Source organism: Borostomias antarcticus (genome assembly GCF_949987555.1).
Source record: "Borostomias antarcticus genome assembly, chromosome: 7".
In the NCBI taxonomy this organism is placed as follows: domain Eukaryota; kingdom Metazoa; phylum Chordata; class Actinopteri; order Stomiiformes; family Stomiidae; genus Borostomias; species Borostomias antarcticus.
Genome location: NC_140240.1, coordinates 17,235,433 through 17,256,215, shown reverse-complemented (window position 1 = coordinate 17,256,215; position 20,783 = coordinate 17,235,433). Strand labels below are relative to the sequence as shown.

Genomic DNA, 20,783 nt, shown 5'->3' with positions numbered 1-20,783 from the left:
TCTTGGTGTGTCGGCCAACACAAAAATAATCTGCAGTAGGCTACGCGAACAGTGAGAGGTTTTTACAAACCGATAAAACCTTCTTTGGCTTTCCCCGATATCATATGAGGAATTACAGAATGACAGCTGCTTGAGACATTTTTTGCCTTGTGCATTTACAGTCGTAGACTGTAGGCTATGCGTTTTATTAGCCTACCTGCAGTTTCGTGTAGGCTGTGGGTGATGCGGAGAAGAAGTAAAAACACTCATTTTTAATTCAATTTTCAAGTCTTTAATGTTGATTTATTAGACTAGCCTCCCTCCTAGGAACAAAGAGAAGTAGGCTACATTTAATTGAATTGTGATAGCACCAATGCCTGACAATGATGTTATATCGCGCTAACCCCGTAATCCTGTTTCGTAGTACAGGGCCCAGGTGTTCTTATATATCAATAAGCTGTAGTACATTACATTACAGTTATTTAGCTGACGCTTTTATCTAAATCGACTCACAATAATTGCATTTATTGTAGGAAAAGCCTACTACTTGCCAGAACTCAGAAGTGCATCTCTTTTCTAAAACAAGTGACTGGCAATAAACAATCACAAGAGGGAGGATTGTGGTATTACTTCTTGAAGAAATTAGTTTTGAGCCTGTGGCAAAAGATGTGCAGCGACTCTGCTGTCCTGACATCAGTGGGCAGTTCATTCCACCACTGCGGGGCCAGGACAAAGAAACAGAAAGTGGGGGGCACATGTCCTCTAGTGATGTCAAAAACTCCCCAGCCTGATCCCTGACTGACTGACTGAGAATTTGACTATACACTCTGGCCATAGGCCTCCCTTCTCAAGGCTTCACCTCCAATCATATCAGCTGGGTTTGAGTTGGGTCTATGAATTTAGAATGGAATGTCATAAAAGCTCCTGTAGGTGTAATGTGTAGGTGTCCCAATACTTTTGTCCACATAGTGTATCAATGTTATTGATCCCCGAAGGGAAATTCCTTTGTTATAGCATACACACAACAATCCACAAAAGGCTCAGTAGGCACAAAAAAAGTGCAGCAGAGGGCAGCAGTAGCAAGGGCACAATAAATAAGACAGGTACGATTTACAGTAGGTACAGAAACTGTATATAATTAATAATAATATAATTAATATATACAACTGACATGGGTCTATGAAGCCTGAGTAAATTGCTCTCGACTCGCTCTAATCTTCCCTCTCTCTCTGTCAATCACCCTTTCCTTCACTCACTCCAGCTGTCATTCACATCTGCCAATCTTCCCTCTCTCCTTCTAAACTATCTGTCAATCTCCCCTCCCTCCTAAACTATATGTCAATCTTCCATCTCTTCCGACTAAACTACAGTATCTGTCAATGTTTCCCTCTCTCCTACTAAACTATCTGTCAATCTTTCCTTTCTCCTTCTAAACTGTGCCAATCTTCCCTATGTCCTTCTAAACTGTCTGCCAATCTTCCCTCTCTCCTTCTAAACTGTCTACCAGTCTTTCCTTGTCTCCTTCTGGTCCCTTGGATTAACTTCTCCCTCTCTCTCTGCGTGTCTGTCTTTATCCCATGTTTGCCTTTGCCAAAGCTGCAACATATAATCAGCTCAAAATCTAGCTTAAAAAATAAATAAATTACAGTCGTCACACACAATAGTTGCATTCTTGGTTGAAAACTATCATGTTTGAAAGATGAGTCCTTACTGCACCCCCACACACACAGGAATAGAAGAGGCTCGCTTGGGGGGGGGGGGGTCTCTCTGTAAGTGTAAGTATGCAAGTATCTAAGCTGTGTGACTTATAGTTTTCGGCGTATAACCATTTCTTTGACAACCATGCTCTCCATTCTAATGAATGGCACTCCACTCTAACTTGTGAGCATCTAATTTTGAATTAATACCCTTTTTCTAACTTGTCACCATGCCTACAGTTTTAAGGTTTACTGTAGATCAATCCGCAGAGGGGATTCAGGAAGTGGAACTACTTACGGTAGCTATTGTTATTGTTTATATTGCTAGGCTACCTAGTTTGCGGAAGTTTACACATGTATGTGCTGCGACTAAATAGTTCTATGCTAAAAAAAGAAAAAAATTAAAAAGCCTTTCCAGATGAACTAGAATCTTACTTTATGTGAATTATTTTTAATTGGATAATTTTATTTCTGACACATTTTGAAATGTTTGTGCTATTTCGAAGGGCTGCATTCCATTGTGCTTCAGAGATAGGCAGACCCATGTCAAGTTCCCATTGACACTTAGTTTGCAAATTTGTGCAAGGGTTTGTTACAGAAAGCAACTTATACATTGTAGAAACTGTGCCTTTACTTTTGGTGGCTGCTGTTAGTTTTTCCTCCAATAGTCTATTTGTTCCCAACTCTGTATCTCTGGACAATAATGTCTTAATGATAGTGTAAATTCGGTTGTAAGTTAAGAAATCAGAATTTGTCAACCCAAACTGTGCTTTTAAGTTGTACGTCTTTCATAATTGAGCTTTTAACAGGCACAATAATACACATTAGAAACAGTTTAAAATGCTAACATTACATGAATAGCATGCATAAACGCTGGCACGGTTACAATAGGGTAGCCTATGCATTTGTATTTTAAAGTGGAATCTAAATCTAAAAAGCATGTCCATTTTAAATAACAATTCAGTTCAATATTCTGTAGATCGCCCCAGACAGTGGTGTAGACCACTCTCAAGACAGTGGATTGGATGTCCACACTCCCATTAAAGAGGCTTTGACTCCAGAATGCATTCAATGGATGCTTTTCACATTTCACTAACTGTGGTAGGCTATTTAGAGTAGTTTATAATAGTTATAATAATAGTAATATTTAGTTATATGAATTATTATACAATACTACAAATAAAGCTTTGATTGATTGATTGATTGATTGATTATTGGTAGTGCTAACGGTTATATTTGTAGTTATAATAGTAATAGCAATAGAGTTTACGTGTTTACGTCGTGTGTGCGACCACCTGGCGACATGTAGGGAAGACGTTGCTATGACGTCTTGAACATGTTATTCAATTAAATGCGACTTTGTGGCACAAAGTGGCGCTGGGTGACACGATCTTCTGGCGACGTCTTCAAGACGTCATGTGTTAGCTGGGTTGTAACCATTGAGTGACTGGTGATAAAAAAACAAAACACAATTGACACAAGTATATATACTGTATATATAAATTAGTTGACACAAGGAATTAAAAGTCACACTGCAGATTACAAGAAAGCTGAATGACAGATATCTGTTCAGAATTTTAGGAATCTGGGGTTTCTTAGGCCTACAGAATAGATTGCCTATTCCTTGCAAATTCGTCTTGTAGTGCCGGTAGGGTAGTAGCTGATGTTGTGACAGTGGGATTGCGTTGCACTTCCCCAGACTGTTTTGCATGATCACTAAAACATTTTGGGTGATAAATTTATGCATAGATCTAATACCAAGTTAATCACGCATGTGCAGATGCTATTGGAACTGATTGGGCAGCCGGAACCGGGTACTGACAGTTCTTATAGCTACTGTTCATATTAGCAAGCTAGCGTTCTAGCGTGAGCTAGCATTATAATATGAGCTAGCTAGCAAATGCTATATAATGCTAGGACGCTAGCTAGCTAATGCGAACAGTAGCTAGGAAGCTAGCTAGATAATGCGAACAGAGCTAGCTATTCACAGTACACTGTACACAAGCACAATCCACGTCAACACAGGTTAGACGTGGACACAGGGATCAGGCTAATTTACGAAACTGGACCCAGATGTGGAGCTACTCAGGTGGCACTTAGTGGGTGTGCTCCGCATAACGCAATACCCCTGTGCTCGCGCATGCAGGGCAATTGCTCAATGCTCTCTGCCTGAGCGCCTCCACGCGGTTTTGGCATATGTATTACACGCAGAGTCGCAGAATTGCGATTTGGCGTATGATATACACGGTGTAAAAGTGTGTTATTTATACGCAGATAGGTGAAATCGGGTTGCACTACTTATTGTGCTTGAATCCAACCGCGAATGGATGTCTGCTAGAGCTGCATGCGTTCAAAACCCAAGTTACTGGACATTTCCCTTGATAAACCGCCAGTTTGTCCTCGTGCTCTGAATCAATGACATTACAGAAGCATCTGTGTTTCTTCCCAAGTCTCCGTCCTGTTCCACCATGGTTTCTGTGTCTATTCAAGCTTATGTTATTATTAGGTGGGTGCAACAGACATGTTGGCTTGGTGTTGGTGCAGAATGCCTCTGGCCTCCCAGTCCCTGGCTCAGCTGATAAACAAAATTCAGCAGCAAGGGTTTCACCATGCTCTGCTTCAGGCTCCTGCAATGTTTCAATTCCCATATTTGGTTGTGATTGCTGTTGAGAGGACCCTGATCCTTGCGGAACAGGAGGTGGGAGTCACAGGATAAAGCTATACAACTGATTAATAGGCCATACATGGCTTGGTCTTTGGGTCCTGGTGTAGGGGAGGTAGGTGGCTTCTTTCCAACTACTGAACATCTTGTGACTTTGTTGAATCTTAAACAGGCCAACAAGCAAGCTTGTCTGACAAACTGTACTGTACGCTAAAACCATGTCATTAAAACTTCAGTGTCTTGTTAACAGCAGGAAGCAGAAAGAAGACTTAACAGGATGTTGTTTCCGTGTTCAGGGTGTATGTGTACGGGAAACATTAAAATAGTTGGCCAACCTATATAAAACATCTTGACACCCCAGGCTTATCATGTCGCTATCAGGCATTGTGGACTAAACTGTTTAAATCAGAGGATTTAAGTACAGCTCTGAGTGACCATTGTTAGTGTTAAAGTCAGAGGATTTAAGTACACAGCTCTGAATCATCATTGTTTGTGCTTAAGCCAGAGGATTTAAGTACAGTACAGCTCTGAGTGACCATTGTAGAGCCAGAGACTGCTGATAGAGCTGTTATTTTGAGCCTACAAAGTGGTGAAAACCGTCAACCAGTACTGTACATTCATGCTACTGAGTAAAAGGCTTGGTCTCCACAGGAATGGCATTGATCTTTCTCAGAAAAAGGTGTACTATGGTACGTTGCTCAACCTTGGTCCCCTTGGCAAGCCAGGGGAGCCTTGAGTAGCCAAGACTGACATCTCAACAACCTGCCTTTACCAAGAACATGTTTCCTGTGAATAGAATGAACTCTCAGACAACAGCCTGCTTCTCCTGCTGTGAGATGTTGTGTTTCTCTTGTGTTTTTCCTGGATGGATAAATGGATGCATGAAATCCACTGTACACACCATTTTTCACATATAGCTTCTTTTTTTTTTTTAAACCAGGCAGAATATCGTTTCCACCTTCATACTCGTGAAAGGAATGGCTGTGTTCACTGTCTGTTGTTTTGCAGTCATGATGTTACTAGAATGGCCTGGATGCCAGCCCACCACCTCCTTTGATAAACACATGCCTCATGTTCTCAGCCTTTGTCGAGACTGCTCGTTCCACATGCTTCTCCCTCAGCAAACACTCTCTCTCTCTCTCTCTCACTCTCTCTCTTTCAGCCAAGTTATACAGATCAATATAATCGATGATGAGGAATATGAGAAAAACAAGAACTTCTTCATTGAGATTGGAGAACCGGGGCTGCTGGAGATGAGTGAGAGGAAAGGTGGGGTGTCACCCCCCCCCCCCCCTCCCCCCCGTACCGACCCCCTCCACAACCCCCATGGCATGTGCCCCCCCCCTCCAGTACCGTCAGACTTTGCTTGCCCACTTCCAACCACTACGCAGGCCGTACAAGGGGAGGCCGTCCACAGAGCCTCGTCAAATAGCGCCGTTTACACTGGTCTTCCCTCCGACTAAACAAAGTAGAATTTGGGATGTTTCCAAATATAAACTTTGCAATGTTGATGTGTATACAGCATATTGTAAGATTTGTGAATCCGTAAATCAAATATGATTTCAATTACAAACCATCAAATTATACTCTTGTAGGACCGTAAATAGGACCAGTAGACTGACCAAGGGAACAACCTGTTTTATGGACTGGCTACTGATAATCTGGCAGCCTTCAATTAGCGATGGTTGGCTGTTTATCCAGAGACAACATCAGGGTTATAGTTGTAGGTCAACATCAAAAGGTTTTGATTTGAAATGTCTTGTTCACTGAGACTGAATAAAGATTCCATCAAGACGAGGCCCGAGTGCTACCCCTGGTACACTACATGAGGTGGTGGTGTTTGTGTGTGCAACAAAGTTCTGCTTCCCCCAGGACACACTGCCCTGTAACGAGGATCCTCTAGGGGCTGTAAAAATGGAGCAGTCCAAATCAGTGTGTGTGTTTGTGTATGTATGTGTGTGGTGTCTAGTGACCTTGCACGATCCCCCCTCCTCACCCTAACCCTAACCCTCACCTCTACCCCTTGTGCTGTTCTATCATGTCTTGTGTCCACAGGAAGACCATAGCGGTTAGCATATTTGACCACGAGGAGTACGATAAGCAGTGCAGCTTCTACATAGAGCTGCAGGAGCCGCACTGGAACAGGAGGAGCTGGACAGGTGTGACGGTCTTTTACAGAGTAGACCAGCGGGCTCGACAGTCTCCTCCTTCTCCTCTTCCTTCTCCTCCTCCTCCTTACTGTGCCTCCTCCTCACTGTCTTTTCTCTCCTCTTCCTCCTTACTGCTCCTTCCCTCTCATTTCCTCCGCTGTTGCCGGGCTGCCTCCTCCTCATCTCCTCTGGTCTCTCCTCCACGTCACCTCTGGTCTCTCCTCCATGTCTCCTCTGGTCTCTCCTCTGGTCTCTCCTCCTCCATGTCTCCTCTGGTCTCACCTCTTTGATGTCTCCTCTGGTCTCTCCTCCATGTCTCCTCTGGTCGCTCCTCCACTTCTCCTCTGATCTCTCCTCCACTTCTCCTCTGGTCTCTCCGCCTCCACGTCTCCTCTGGTCTCTCCTCCTCCACATCTCCTCTGGTCTCTCCTCCTCCACGTCTCCTCTGGTCTCTCCTCCACGTCTCCTCTGGTCTCTCCTCCACTTCTCCTCTGGTCTCTCCTCCTCCACTTCTCCTCTGGTCTCTCCTCCTCCAGGTCTCCTCTGGTCTCTCCTCCTCCGCATCTCCTCTTGTCTCTCCTCCTCTGCATCTCCTCTGGTCTCTCACACAGTTGCTCCCCACAAATTTCAAGTTCTCACAGCAACTGACTGGATGTGTATCTGGGAAGATCAGAAAGACAGGCAGCTCTTCCAACCAATCATGAGTTGGGGTAGGAGGAGCTTAAAATAATGTTGCGTTCTCATATGAAATTGATTATGCTCACAGCGAGTGGCTCCGAAAGAGGAAGCTACATCCAGTGTCTAGCCCCCTCGATGCTCTTCCTACAGAAGCCAGCCTTGACCCCGCCTCCCTTCCCCCACCCTGAGAGACAGAACTGACGATAGAACTGAACTGTGTTCTGCATGGTATCTTGAAACAAACATCTAATCTCTAACCGTTGTCCTTGGCACTAACACTTTTAAACAGATTTGGAGTATTGCTTTAAACACAAACTCACAGTTTCCAAGGGTAATATTAATATAGAATATGATAACATCTTTATTGATGTTTTGGGATTTGGGGAAACATTGACATTGTTGTTGTTGTTTTTTAGTAAGAATATTAACGTTTTACATTGATTGTGCCATATAATTCATGTTAATACGTCGCTACTATCCAAAGTATGGCAGAAATGCAGTCTGTATCTCATCAGTGAAGACAAAGCTATTAACAGATGACTGAGTCTAGTTTGTGTCGCCTCCATTAGAACACTCAGCTATGTAATTTAAAATAAAGCTGTAAACGTAATTGTCATGATAATTTTATATGACACACTTTGCCTCTGTTCAGGGCATCCCACTGTAACTGTTCAAGCTTTCATGAAGGAGAAACCTTTTGCACATAACAAATACTGTGATGCTAGACAGTACACTCTGCAAAGCTCACCACGTGTTTCCTCTGTCCTTAGACACAGGCAGTTAATGATTGGTTTGTTACATCTAATTGGTTTGTTACAGACCGTACACACAAAATCAAAATTCAGTTCCTGAGAGGAATTCAAATTCACTTCACATCATGTATTTTGATTTGTGTACATGACGCACCAGAGTACAGTACAGAAAACTACAACCACAAAACCAGCCTTCAGATATCTGAACTGACTGACTGGACTTTTCTTTCTGTCAGCTTGTGTGTTCATGTCCTGTTTTTTTCTGTGTTGCTTCTCTCTCTCATGTCTCGCTTGTCTTTTCTCACTTCTTTTGTCTGACCCGTTTCCCTCCATCAGCTGTTCTGCTTAAAGAAGTCGGTAAGCAGTCTACTTCCCTCGTTGGTCATCTGCTATGAGTGGCTAATGTACCTGTTCCTGTACTGGTTATACTGTATATGGCAATTCAACCCTCTGTTCTATTCTATTCTATGATTTCAAATTGACTGTCTCTGTTCCCCGTCGTCTTAGTCAGTCATTGTCTGTGCTGCTGTAGTCAAGAAGAATATCTGATGTGCTTTATATCATATAATGAAATCTTTCATTTGGTGCCTTTATTTTTCCAAGCTGGCATTGCAGTTTTATATGAACGCAAGGCTATCATTCTTTAGTGTAGCAACACATTACAAAAATAATTTGAAATAAATTATTTTTAGTAAAGGGTGTGTTTTGATATATATGTTTTTGTTTTTTACTGTACTGTGGTTTCAGGTGGATTCGTTAAGACAGGTATGATATATTGCCACTGCAACCATGTTTACTGTGTATACAGTGATTTTACTTGGCATATAGTTAAATGACTTATGGATATCATTCTCATTATTTTTTTGATAGACAAAAGACTATTTGGTAAGATGTTGAACTCTTTGCTTTAAATAATCCAAATATAAAGCAACTCCTGTTCAAGTGACAGAGATGTTAAGAGGCCCATAACTAACTCTGTATGACTAACCAGCACTAGATGGATATATTGAGAGCACTCTGACAGACCTACACAGATTTGAGCATGCGGTGGTTTCAAATGAATCGTTCTTCACGGTGTGGACACTGGATTACATTATATGTATTACAGCCAAGAGGCTTAGGCTGAATGCCATTTCTCATTTTTACCCCTACCCCTTGCCCCTATGAACAGAATGTCAAGGGCTAGTGGGTTGAAATCTTCCCCTATGAAATGGGACACCCCTTCAAGACCGACACGTCATCAGTAGGTCCTCTAGTCTGCATGGAGTGGTAACAAGTATTTATAGTGTCACTCTATCAAAGGGGGGAAATGTGACATGGAAATGTATCAAAATGCGGGGCTGTCATGGACATATCAGCCTTAAAACAAATGTTAGCTAAGACATAACAGCATGCCATAGCGATTTTTCTTTAGGCTATGCTTGTTATAAAGAAAAGGTATATAATTGAAACGATAGGCTATTAAACAACAATAATATGTTGGTTATCATAGTTTTAGAATCATTCATAATGAAGAAAACATTAGGCTACATTTGTGCTTTTCTTTTGCTCTGAAGCCGAATGTACACTGTGCGATAAAACCCACGATTCTGAGGTCGTAAGTTGGTCGTGGGTTGTCACAGACAATCGTAGCTCATCGTATGCAAAATCGGGACTCGCAAGTCGCACAGTGTGAGAAGGTGTACGATCTGCAATTAATTGCTATGACGTTCTACGACGAGGCTAGGACCTCCCGATAAAATATCTGACATGTCAAATATTTTTGTCGCAGATCGCAGGTGTCAATATAAGTTCACGCTGCAGCCAAGATGAATTGTGGACGGGGCTGACAGAAATCGTATAGTGTGAATACAAATCGCATAGTGTGAATACACACGTTGTATGGTCGTATGGTCTTGAGACGGAGTCCCGGTCGTACAGTGGGAAGGGATCCCCGATCTAAGATTTTTTTAGTCGTACAGTGTACAGAAGGCTTAAGACCGATTTTCCGCCTAATGTTAGCCTACCCAAAACGGACCACAACACAGACATTAAAACCAGCGGCAGATTTCTAAACTATTAGCCTATAGAGATAAGGCTGTTGTCGGCGGTGTACCATGAGCACTGACCGCCCAGTCATCTTGATAGCTAGCTAACTCCGAAAACGTCCGAGCAAATTTTCTAATTGTCTCTATCTTGATACATTGACCACCGATTTGAAGTGAAACAAGTAGGCTACATTATTGCCTAAAAAATCTTAAAATTATATTCCGTGACACAACAACAGTAGTATTTCAGAAATGTGTGCCGTTCTTTTGTTGCTTGCTCATAGCCCTTGGTTTGGAGTGTAAGTCTGAAAAATCTCAGTTTCGAGGGCTATGTAGCCCTCGCCCTTACCCCTACACTTGACACCCTCGAGGATTGGGACAACCCTACCCCTAAAAATGAAGTGTTAGGGGTAAGGGGTAGGGCCAAGGGGTGAATTGGGATTCAGCCTTATTGCATGCTTTGTGACACTTGAATTGAAACCTTTATTGCCCCAGAGGGGAATTTGTTTAGCACACGTCAAACATACATAAAACATTAAAATGTACGCCCATCACCAACACCGCAATGTCACCAACCACCATCATCGTCATCACCATACTCACCAACATCATCGCATCAAAATCATCATCACTGCAACAGGCATCAACAGCTGTTCAATAATTTAATGCTTCTTGGCACAAAGGAAGTGCTGGCTCGTTTTGTCCTTGTTTTCACACCTCACGTTAATCATGGACAGACTCATTAAGTACATATAAACATTTCTAACTCATTTTTTGAGTGATCCAGGAAATCTGATACATGGGTTTGGTAAAAAAGGGGGCCATCATGAAATGAAGTTCTTTGAACTTGTCCTTCAGGCAGAGACGTCTATCGGAAAGTACAGGGTAGAGATAACCCCGTCCCCTCCGCTGTTGTCAGCATCGCAGGTATACATCCTCTCTTTTCACCCTACTCTCCTCCTTACTCTCCCTTTCTCTTTCACATCTGTCCCCTTCTCTTCTTCTATCTACAGTATCTATCTATCATCCATCCATCCATACATACATACATCTATCCATCTACTGTATCTGTCCGTCCATCCATCCATACAGTATCTATCTATCTATCCTCATCTCATTTCAACATTCATCCTTCCATCCATCCATTCTGTCATGTTCTCTCTTTTCTTTGTGTTCAGATGAGGGGGATGAAGAGGCCCTCACCAAGAAGGAGGAAGAGGACAGACGCATAGCGGAGATGGGCAGACCCACCCTGGGCGAGCATGTCAAGATGGAGTTGGTCATTGAAGAGTCGTACGAGTTCAAGGTACAAGCTTTGCTTTTGCTGTGGTTCAGTTATCTTTTCCATTCCAGAACACAATCCCAATGCAACACAATGGTGTCATGGTAAATATATACATTACCTGATCAACACATTTGAATATCTTGGGAATGGAAAGAAAGAAAGACAGAAAGAAAGAAAGTGCAGCATGACACCACAATCACTCAGTAAAACCAAAGAGTAAAGACTTCCCACTGCTCACTAAACCACTGTCTTCTGGGCGGTCTGTCTCAGAGAGGATCTCTGAACTAAGATAAGTTCTGAGAATCCATAAAACCAGGGACATAACTAGTAGCACTCAGGAGAACCTCCTCCTCTCTGAGTGAGGCACCACTGGAGGCCCTTGTTCAGTTACCTCCTAGCACTGCTGAAATTAATGTCGGTCCCGAAGCCATTCGGCTGTGTGGAATTACATGGACATATGACATTGATGATGAATAGGTCTTACATTTCAGAGCTATTTGGATTTTTAACAAAATCCTAAAAAATCTGGGATGTTTTAAGCACAGAGTTAGTGGATTGGTTTCAGGGTCAACATAAACATTAGTTCATCGTATTGATAGGGATATTGGTTATCACTATCTATGAAATAGTGGTTGATAGTACTGATAGGGATTAAGAATTTGTTTTACTTGTCATAATTTATGCATGTATTTTCATGTTATTGTAATGATGTTAGTGTGATTAAAAGTACTGTTGTTTATGTTGAATGTTTGTGTGAATGAAACATGTCCCCAGAGATCTGACAAAGTCACTTTTAGCCAAGTCCCAAGTAAGTCTTAAGTCATTTGGTCCAAGTCTCAAGCAAGTCCCAAGTATTTTTTGTGTGGACAAGTAAAGTCAAGTCACAGGTTATGTCACGCCAAGTCAAGTCGATTCTTTGGTTACGGCAAGTCAGGTGAATGCTGCAGCAGCACATGTTTAAAGCTCGTCACACAAAGCAGGTACATTACATTACATTACAGTCATTTAGCAGACTCTTTTATCCAAAGCGACTAACAATAATTGCATTTAACGTAGGAAGAGCCAATGTACTACTACTTGCCAGAACTCACAAGTGCATCTTCTCTCTAAAACAAGTGACTAAGAGCATAATCTAGTGCTGAAGGCAAAGTGCAAGAATAGCAATTTAAAGTACAGTGCAATATAATATAATACAATAAGTGCTTAGGCGGGAGGATTGTTGTAGTACTTCTTGAAGAGATGAGTTTTGAGCCTGCGACGAAAGATGGGCAGCGACTCTGCTGTCCTGACATCAGTGGGCAGTTCATTCCACCACTGCGGGGCCAGGACAGAGAAGAGCCGTGACCGTGTCGATCGACCGCAGGAGCCTCGGAGTGACGGGGCAACCAGTCGCCCTGAGGTAGCAGAGCGTAGCGGTCGGGAGGGGGTGTAGGGTTTGACCATGGCCTGGAGGTAGGAGGGAACTGTTCCTTTCATTGCCCTGTAGGTTAGCGCCAGAGTTTTAAACTGGATGCGAGCCGCTACAGGGAGCCAGTGTAGGGAACGGAGGAGGGAAGTTGTGTGGGAGAATTTGGGGTGGTTGAACACCAGGCGAGCAGCAGCTTTCTGGACAAGTTCCAGAGGTTTAATGGCTGACGCCGGCGCCCTAGCGAGGAGGGAGTTGCAGTAGTCCAGGCGGGAGATGACCAGGGTCATCCTGCGCCGTTTCATCAGTGAGGAAAGGTACAGGTACAGGTGGAAGATGGCCCAGCCAACATGTTCAGCTGATTCCTGCTGTGTTAATTGCGGGACCCCGTTCGTTAAATCAAAACATGGGTACCACCGGAGATCCCTGTCCATTATTACTATTCCAAGGACATGTGCTGCTGCAGCATTCACCGATTGGTGGCAGCACTGTGACGTATCGAACAGAGCACACACTATTTCCGCTAGAGCGTAGAAGAACGCCCTGCAGAAACCCCTGAAACCCTGAAAACAGTGAATGAAAAAAAGGCTATAACAGTGGTTATTTCACCTATAAATGAACCCACAAGGCTCCGACATAACAAAAGACATCTGCAGGACTGCATGGTGAGCATCAGATTTGAAATGCGCCGTTTGGAATAGTCCGGTCACCCTTTTCTATATCCTTATATATGTGACCCCAGATTAGAGGAGCGACTGCGTATCTTAGGGAGCATATCGGGGCTACATTTCAGTGTGTGCTATCGCTTCTTCTTGTTGGAAAAAACGGAGATTGATAGAATCATCCAATCATGATGATGCTATTTCCAGCGCGCGCCCCGCACACATCTAGGCTACCGAGTAACAGACCACGTTGATCATTTTAATATGCCTAAATTAAACTGAAAACAAAACAGACAAGTCGTCCGAGTTATTGAGTCATCATGTCTCAAGTCAAGTTAAGTCTCAAGTTTTTAAACTTCCAAGTCCAAGTCGAGTCTCAAGTAATTTATTTTCTGTCACGTCAAGTCATGAGTCATCCAAAAAGTGACTTGAGTTAACCCGAGTCCAAGTCACTATGACTCAAGTTCATATCCCTGCATGTCCCTGCAGAGCACGGTGGATAAACTGATCAAGAAGACCAATCTGGCCCTGCTGATTGGAACCAACAGCTGGAGACAGCAGTTTGTGGAAGCGATCACAGTCAACTCTGGTAGGTCAACGTTCTCTCCCCTCCTTAAGCCCCAGACGCACTGGAAGTCTGATGCTAGTGTTTTGAAGTACACCAATTGTTTTAAATGGCCGATCACACACCAAAAGCGTTTTGAGGCGAGTCAAACTGCCTCTACTCCGTTCTATTCCGAACTTGTTTACATTTTGGAGCGTCAAATGGGGATAAATCAATCTAAACTAGGGCTGCGAGCAGCAGTGAGCGGGCCCTCGCACCCCACGCATGTCGGGGTGCGGTGCCGTTAAAGGGTGTGCTATTTCGGTGTCCAGTACTGAGAGGAACTTCCTGTCACCAGTAGGTGGCACTCTAAGCGTGACTCAATACCGATGCATAGATGTGTTCAGGACGCTACCTTGATGAAGCGTGAGAAATGTTGTGTAAGTCGGACAATGTATGTAGAAGTTATGATGACTTCCTGCTTGACCTGTAGGCGGCACTATAAGTATGACTCAATAGTTACCTACAGATGTGTTCAGGACGCGATCTTCATCAAGCATGATCAATTTGGGATAAATCGGATAATGTATGTAGGAGTTATGAGGACTTCAATGTAAACAGTAGGTGACGCTATAAGTATGACTCAATGCTGACGCACAGTTGTGTTCAGGGTGCGACCTTCATCAACCCTGAGCAATTTGGAGTAAATCGGATAACGTATGTAGGAGTTATGAGGACTTCCTGTTTCACCAGGAGGTGGCGCTGTAGGTATGACGCAATACTGACTTACAGATGTGTTCAAGATGCGACCTTCATCAAGCATGGGCAATTTGGAGTAAATCGGATAACGTATGTAGGAGTTATGAGTACTTCCTGTTTCACCAGTAGGTGGCGCTGTAAGTGTGACTCAATACCGACACAAAGATGTGTTCAGAATGTGACCTTCATGAATCATCAGCAATTTGGTGCAAATCGGATACTGTAAGTAGGAGTTATGAGGACTTCCTATTTCACCAATAGGTGGCGCTATAAGTATGACGCAATACTGACACATAAATGTGTTCAGGACAGAACCGTCATGAAGTGTGAGATATATCGGACAAATTGGATAATGTATGGAGGAGTTATGAGGACTTCGTGTTTTATGGCGAAATGTCAAACTTTGGCGGGGCGCCACGGCAAGGGTGTTTGGTGAAAACTCATTTCTTTTGATAACTTTTGATCGCAAAGGTCTTAAGATGAAGCTGGCCGAATATGAAGTTGATCGGATGAAATCTGGAGGAGGAGTTCGTTGAAGTACGAGGCATGGAAATGGTAAAAACAAGGACAAAATGGCACATTAAAAGCAAAATGGCTGACTTCCTGTTGGATGTTGGGTATAGGTCCAAGAGACATTTTAGTGTGTCTCGATGAACTACATATGCCCACCGAATTTCGTTCGCCTACATCAAACTGAAAGGTGGGGCTCGCCATAAATTTTCCAGGGGGTGCTCTTGAGCCGTTTTGCCACGCCCATTTCTGTCACCAATTAATTATAAAAATTTTCACCGGGACTGACGTATCTGCAAAGTTTCATCCGTTTTCATTGATGTTTAGGCCACCAAAAAGGCATTTGTTTGGGGAGAAGAAGGAGAAGGTAGGAGAATAATAATAACTAGTGCTGCGAGCAGCAGTGAGCGGGCCCTCGCACCCCACGCGTGTCGGGGTGTGGCGCCGTTGAAGGGTGTGCTATTTCGGTGTGCAGTACTGAGACAAACTTCCTGTCACCAGTAGGTGGCGCTCTAGGCGTGATTCAATACCGAAGCATAGATGTGTTCAGGACGGTACCTTGATAAAGCGTGAGACATGTTGAGTAAATCGGATAACGTATGTAGGAGTTATGATGACTTCCTGTTTCACCAGCAGGTGGCGCTGTAGGTATGACGCAATACTGACTTACAGAAGTGTTCAAGATGCGACCTTCATCAAGCATGAGCAATTTGGAGTAAATCGGATAACATATGTAGGAGTTATGAGTACTTCCTGTTTCACCAGTAGGTGGCGCTGTAAGTGTGACTCAATACCGATGCATAGATGTGTTCAGAAGGTTACCTTCACGAAGCGTCAGCAATTTGGTGCAAATCGGATGATGTATGCAGGAGTTATGAGTACTTCCTGTTTGACCAATAGGTGGCGCTATAAGTATGACGCAATACTGACACATAGCTGTATTCAGGACAGAACCGTCATGAAGCGGGAGATATATCGGACAAATTGGATAATGTATGGAGGAGTTATGAGGACTTCCTGTTTCACCAATAGGTGGCGCTATAAGTATGATGCAATACTGACACATAGATGTGTTCAGGACAGAACCGTCATGAAGCGTGAGATATATCGGACGAATTGGATAATGTATGTAGGAGTTATGAGGACTTCCTGTTTCACCAATAGGTGGCGCTATAAGTATGACGCAATACTGACACATAGATGTGTTCAGGACAGAACCGTCATGAAGCGTGAGATATATCGGACAAATCCGATAATGTATGGAGGAGTTATGGGGACTTCCTGTTTCACCAATAGGTGGCGCTATAAGTATGATGTAATACTGACACATAGATGTGTTCAGGACAGAACCGTCATGAAGCGTGAGATATATCGGACGAATTGGCTAATGTATGTAGGAGTTATGAGTACTTCCTGTTTCACCAATAGGTGGCGCTATAAGTATGACGCAATACTGACACATAGATGTGTTCAGGACAGAACCGTCATGAAGCGTGAGATATATCGGACAAATTGGATAATGTATGGAGGAGTTATGAGGACTTCCTGTTTCACCAATAGGTGGCGCTATAAGTATGACGCAATACTGACACATAGATGTGTTCAGGACAGAACCGTCATGAAGCGTGAGATATATCGGACAAATTGGATAATGTATGGAGGAGTTATGAGGACTTCCTGTTTCACCAATAGGTGGCGCTATAAGTATGATGCAATACTGACACATAGATGTGTTCAGGACAGAACCGTCATGAAGCGTGAGATATATCGGACAAATTGGATAATGTATGGAGGAGTTATGAGGACTTCGTGTTTTATGGCGAAATGTCAAACTTTGGCGGGGCGCCACGGCAAGGGTGTTTGGTGAAAACTCAATTTTTTTGATAACTTTTGATCACAAAGGTCTTAAGATGAAGCTGACCGAATAGGAAGTTGATCGGATGAAATCTGTAGGAGGAGTTCGTTAAAGTACGAGGCATGGAAATGGTCAAAACAAGGGGAAAATGGCACATTAAGACCAAAATTGCGGACTTCCTGTTGCATGTTGGGTATAGCTCTAAGAGACATTTTAGTGTGTCTCGATGAACTACATATGCCCACCGAATTTCGTTCGCCTACATCAAACTGGAAGGTGGGGCTCGCCATTTTAAATTTTCCAGGGGGCGCTCTTGAGCCGTTTTGCCACGCCCATTTCCGTCACCCATGAATTATCAAATTTTTCACCGGGACTGACGTATCTGCAAAGTTTCATCCGTTTTCATCGATGTTTAGGCCGCCAAAAAGGCATTTGTTTGGGGAGAAGAACAAGAAGAACTAGTGCTGCGAGCAGCAGTGAGCGGGCCCTCGCACCCCACGCGGGTCGGGGTGTGGCGCCGTTAAAGGGTGTGCTATTTCGGTGTCCAGTACTGACAGAAACTTCCTGTCACCAGTAGGTGGCGCTCTAAGCGTGACTCAATACCGACGCATAGATGTGTTCAGGACAGTACCTTGATGAAGCGTGAGAAATGTTGTGTAAATCGGACAAAGTATGTAGGAGTTATGAGGACTTCCTGTTTCACCAGTAGGTGGCGCTGTAAGTGTGACTCAATACCGACACATAGATGGGTTCAGAAGGCCACCTTCATGAAGCATCAGCAATTTGGTGCAAATCGGATGATGTATGCAGGAGTTATGAGGACTTCCTGTTTCACCAATAGGTGGCGCAATAAGTATGATGCAATACTGACACATAGATGTGTTCAGGACAGAACCGTCATGAAGCGTGAGATATATCGGACAAATTGGATGATGTATGGAGGAGTTATGAGGACTTCCTGTTTCACCAATAGGTGGCGCTATAAGTATGACGCAATACTGACACATAGATGTGTTCAGGACAGAACCGTCATGAAGCGTGAGATATATCGGACAAATTGGATAATGTATGGAGGAGTTATGAGGACTTCGTGTTTTTTGGCGAAATGTCAAACTTTGGCGGGGCGCCACGGCAAGGGTGTGTGGTGAAAACTCAATTTTTTTGATAACTTTGGATCACAAAGGTCTTAAGATGAAGCTGACCCGATATGAAGTTGATCGGATGAAATCTGTAGGAGGAGTTCGTCGAAGTACGAGGCATGGAAATGGTCAAAACAAGGACAAAATGGCACATTAAAAGCAAAATGGCGGACTTCCTGTTGCATGTTGGGTATAGATCCAAGAGACATTTTAGTGTGTCTCGATGAAATACATATGCCCTCCGAATTTCGTTCGCCTCCATCAAACTGAAAGGTGGGGCTCGCCATTTTAAACTTTCCAGGGGGCGCTCTTGAGCCGTTTTGCCACGCCCATTTCCGTCACCAATGAAATATCCATTTTTCACCGGGACTGATGTATCTGCAAAGTTTCATCCGTTTTCATCGATGTTTAGGCCGCCAAAAAGGCATTTGTTTGGGGAGAAGAAGAAGGAGAATAATAACTAGTGCTGCGAGCAGCAGTGAGCGGGCCCTCGCACCCCACGCGTGTCGGGGTGCTGCTCCGTTAAAGGCTGTGCTATTGCGGTGTGCAGTACTGAGAGAAACTTCCTGTCACCAGTAGGTGGCGCTCTAGGCGTGACTCAATACCGAAGCATAGATGTGTTCAGGACGGTACCTTGATGAAGCGTGAGAAATGTTGAGTAAATCGGATAACGTATGTAGGAGTTATGAGGACTTCCTGTTTCACCAGTAGGTGGCGCTGTCAGTGTGACTCAATACCGACACATAGATGGGTTCAGAAGGCCACCTTCATGAAGCGTCAGCAATTTGGTGCAAATCGGATGATGTATGCAGGAGTTATGAGGACTTCCTGTTTCACCAATAGGTGGCGCTATACGTATGACGCAATACTGACACATAGATGTGTTCAGGACAGAACCGTCATGAAGCGTGAGCTATATCGGACAAATTGGATAATAAATGGAGGAGTTATGAGGACTTCCTGTTTCACCAATAGGTGGCGCTATAAGTATGACGCAATACTGACACATAGATGTGTTCAGGAGAGAACCGTCATGAAGCGTGAGATAAATCGGACAAATCGGATAATGTATGGAGGAGTTATGAGGACATCGTGTTTTATGGCGAAATGTCAAACTTTGGCGGGGCGCCACGGCAAGGGTGTTTGGTGAAAACTCAATTTTTTTGATAACTTTTGATCACAAAGGCCTTAAGATGTAGCTGACCCGATATGAAGTTGATCGGATGAAATCTGTAGGAGGAGTTCGTTGAAGTACGAGGCATGGAAATGGTAAAAACAAGGGAAAATGGCACATTAAAAGCAAAATGGCGACCTTTCTGTTGCATGTTGGGTATAGCTCCAAGAGACATTTTAGTGTGGCTCGATGAAATACATATGCCCACCGAATTTCGTTCGCCTACATCAAACTGAAAGGTGGGGCTCGCCATTTTAAACTTTCCAGGGGGCGCTCTTGAGCCGTTTTGCCACGCCCATTTCCGTCACCCATGAATTATCAAATTTTTCACCGGGACTGACGTATCTGCAAAGTTTCATCCGTTTTCATCGATGTTCAGGCCGCCTAAAAGGCATTTGTTTGGAGTAAAGAAGAATAATAATAATAACTAGTGCTGCGAGCAGCAGTGAGCGGGCCCTCGCACCCCATGCGGGTCGGGGTGTGGCGCCGTTAAAGGGTGTGCTATTTCGGTGTCCAGTACTGACAGAAACTTCCTGTCACCAGTAGGTGGCGCTCTAAGCGTGACTCAATACCGACGCATAGATGTGTTCAGGACAGTACCTTGATGAAGCGTGAGAAATGTTGTGTAAATCGGACAAAGTATGTAGGAGTTATGAGGACTTCCTGTAAGCAGTAGGTGGCGCTGTAGGTATGACGCAATACTGACCTACAGATGTGTTCAAGATGCGACCTTCATCAAGCATGAGCAATTTGGAGTAAATCGGATAATGTATGTAGGAGTTATGAGTATTTCCTGTTTCACCAGTAGGTGGCGCTGTAAGTGTAACTCAATACCGACGCATAGATGTGTTCAGAAGGTGACCTTCATGAAGCGTCAGCAATTTGGTGCAAATCGGATGATGTATGCAGGAGTAATGAGGACTTCCTGTTTCACCAATAGGTGGCGCTATAAGTATGATGCAATACTGACACAAAGATGTGTTCAGGACAGAACCGTCATGAAGCGTGAGATATATCGGACAAATTGGATAATGTATGTAGGAGTTATGAGGACTTCCTGTTTCACCAATAGGTGGCGCTATAAGTATGATGCAATACTGACACAAAGATGTGTTCAGGACAGAACCGTCATGAAGCGTGAGATATATCGGACAAATTGGATAATGTATGTAGGAGTTATGAGGACTTCCTGTTTCACCAATAGGTGGCGCTATAAGTATGACGCAATACTGACACATAGATGTGTTCAGGACAGAACCGTCATGAAGCGTGAGATATATCGGACAAATTGGATAATGTATGGAGGAGTTATGAGGACTTCCTGTTTCACCAATAGGTGGCGCTATAAGTATGATGCAATACTGACACATAGATGTGTTCAGGACAGAACCGTCATGAAGCGTGAGATATATCGGACAAATCGGATAATGTATGGAGGAGTTATGAGGACTTCCTGTTTCACCAATAGGTGGCGCTATAAGTATGATGCAATACTGACACATAGA

General features: G+C 43.6%; 1 protein-coding gene across 1 annotated transcript in view; it reads left to right on the top strand.

The window, feature by feature from the left end:
* The window catches only part of slc8a1a (solute carrier family 8 member 1a), a gene marked incomplete at both ends in the record, with an annotated part of 184,774 nt that overhangs the window by 41,936 nt on the left and 122,055 nt on the right, over positions 1 to 20,783 (top strand). Inside the window, 6 exons of the mRNA XM_084441361.1 lie at positions 5,501 to 5,607; positions 8,255 to 8,275; positions 8,666 to 8,683; positions 10,804 to 10,872; positions 11,124 to 11,251; positions 13,787 to 13,886. Of these exons, the coding sequence (XP_084297487.1) occupies positions 5,501 to 5,607; positions 8,255 to 8,275; positions 8,666 to 8,683; positions 10,804 to 10,872; positions 11,124 to 11,251; positions 13,787 to 13,886 (443 nt within the window). The remainder of the gene's footprint in view (positions 1 to 5,500; positions 5,608 to 8,254; positions 8,276 to 8,665; positions 8,684 to 10,803; positions 10,873 to 11,123; positions 11,252 to 13,786; positions 13,887 to 20,783) is intronic.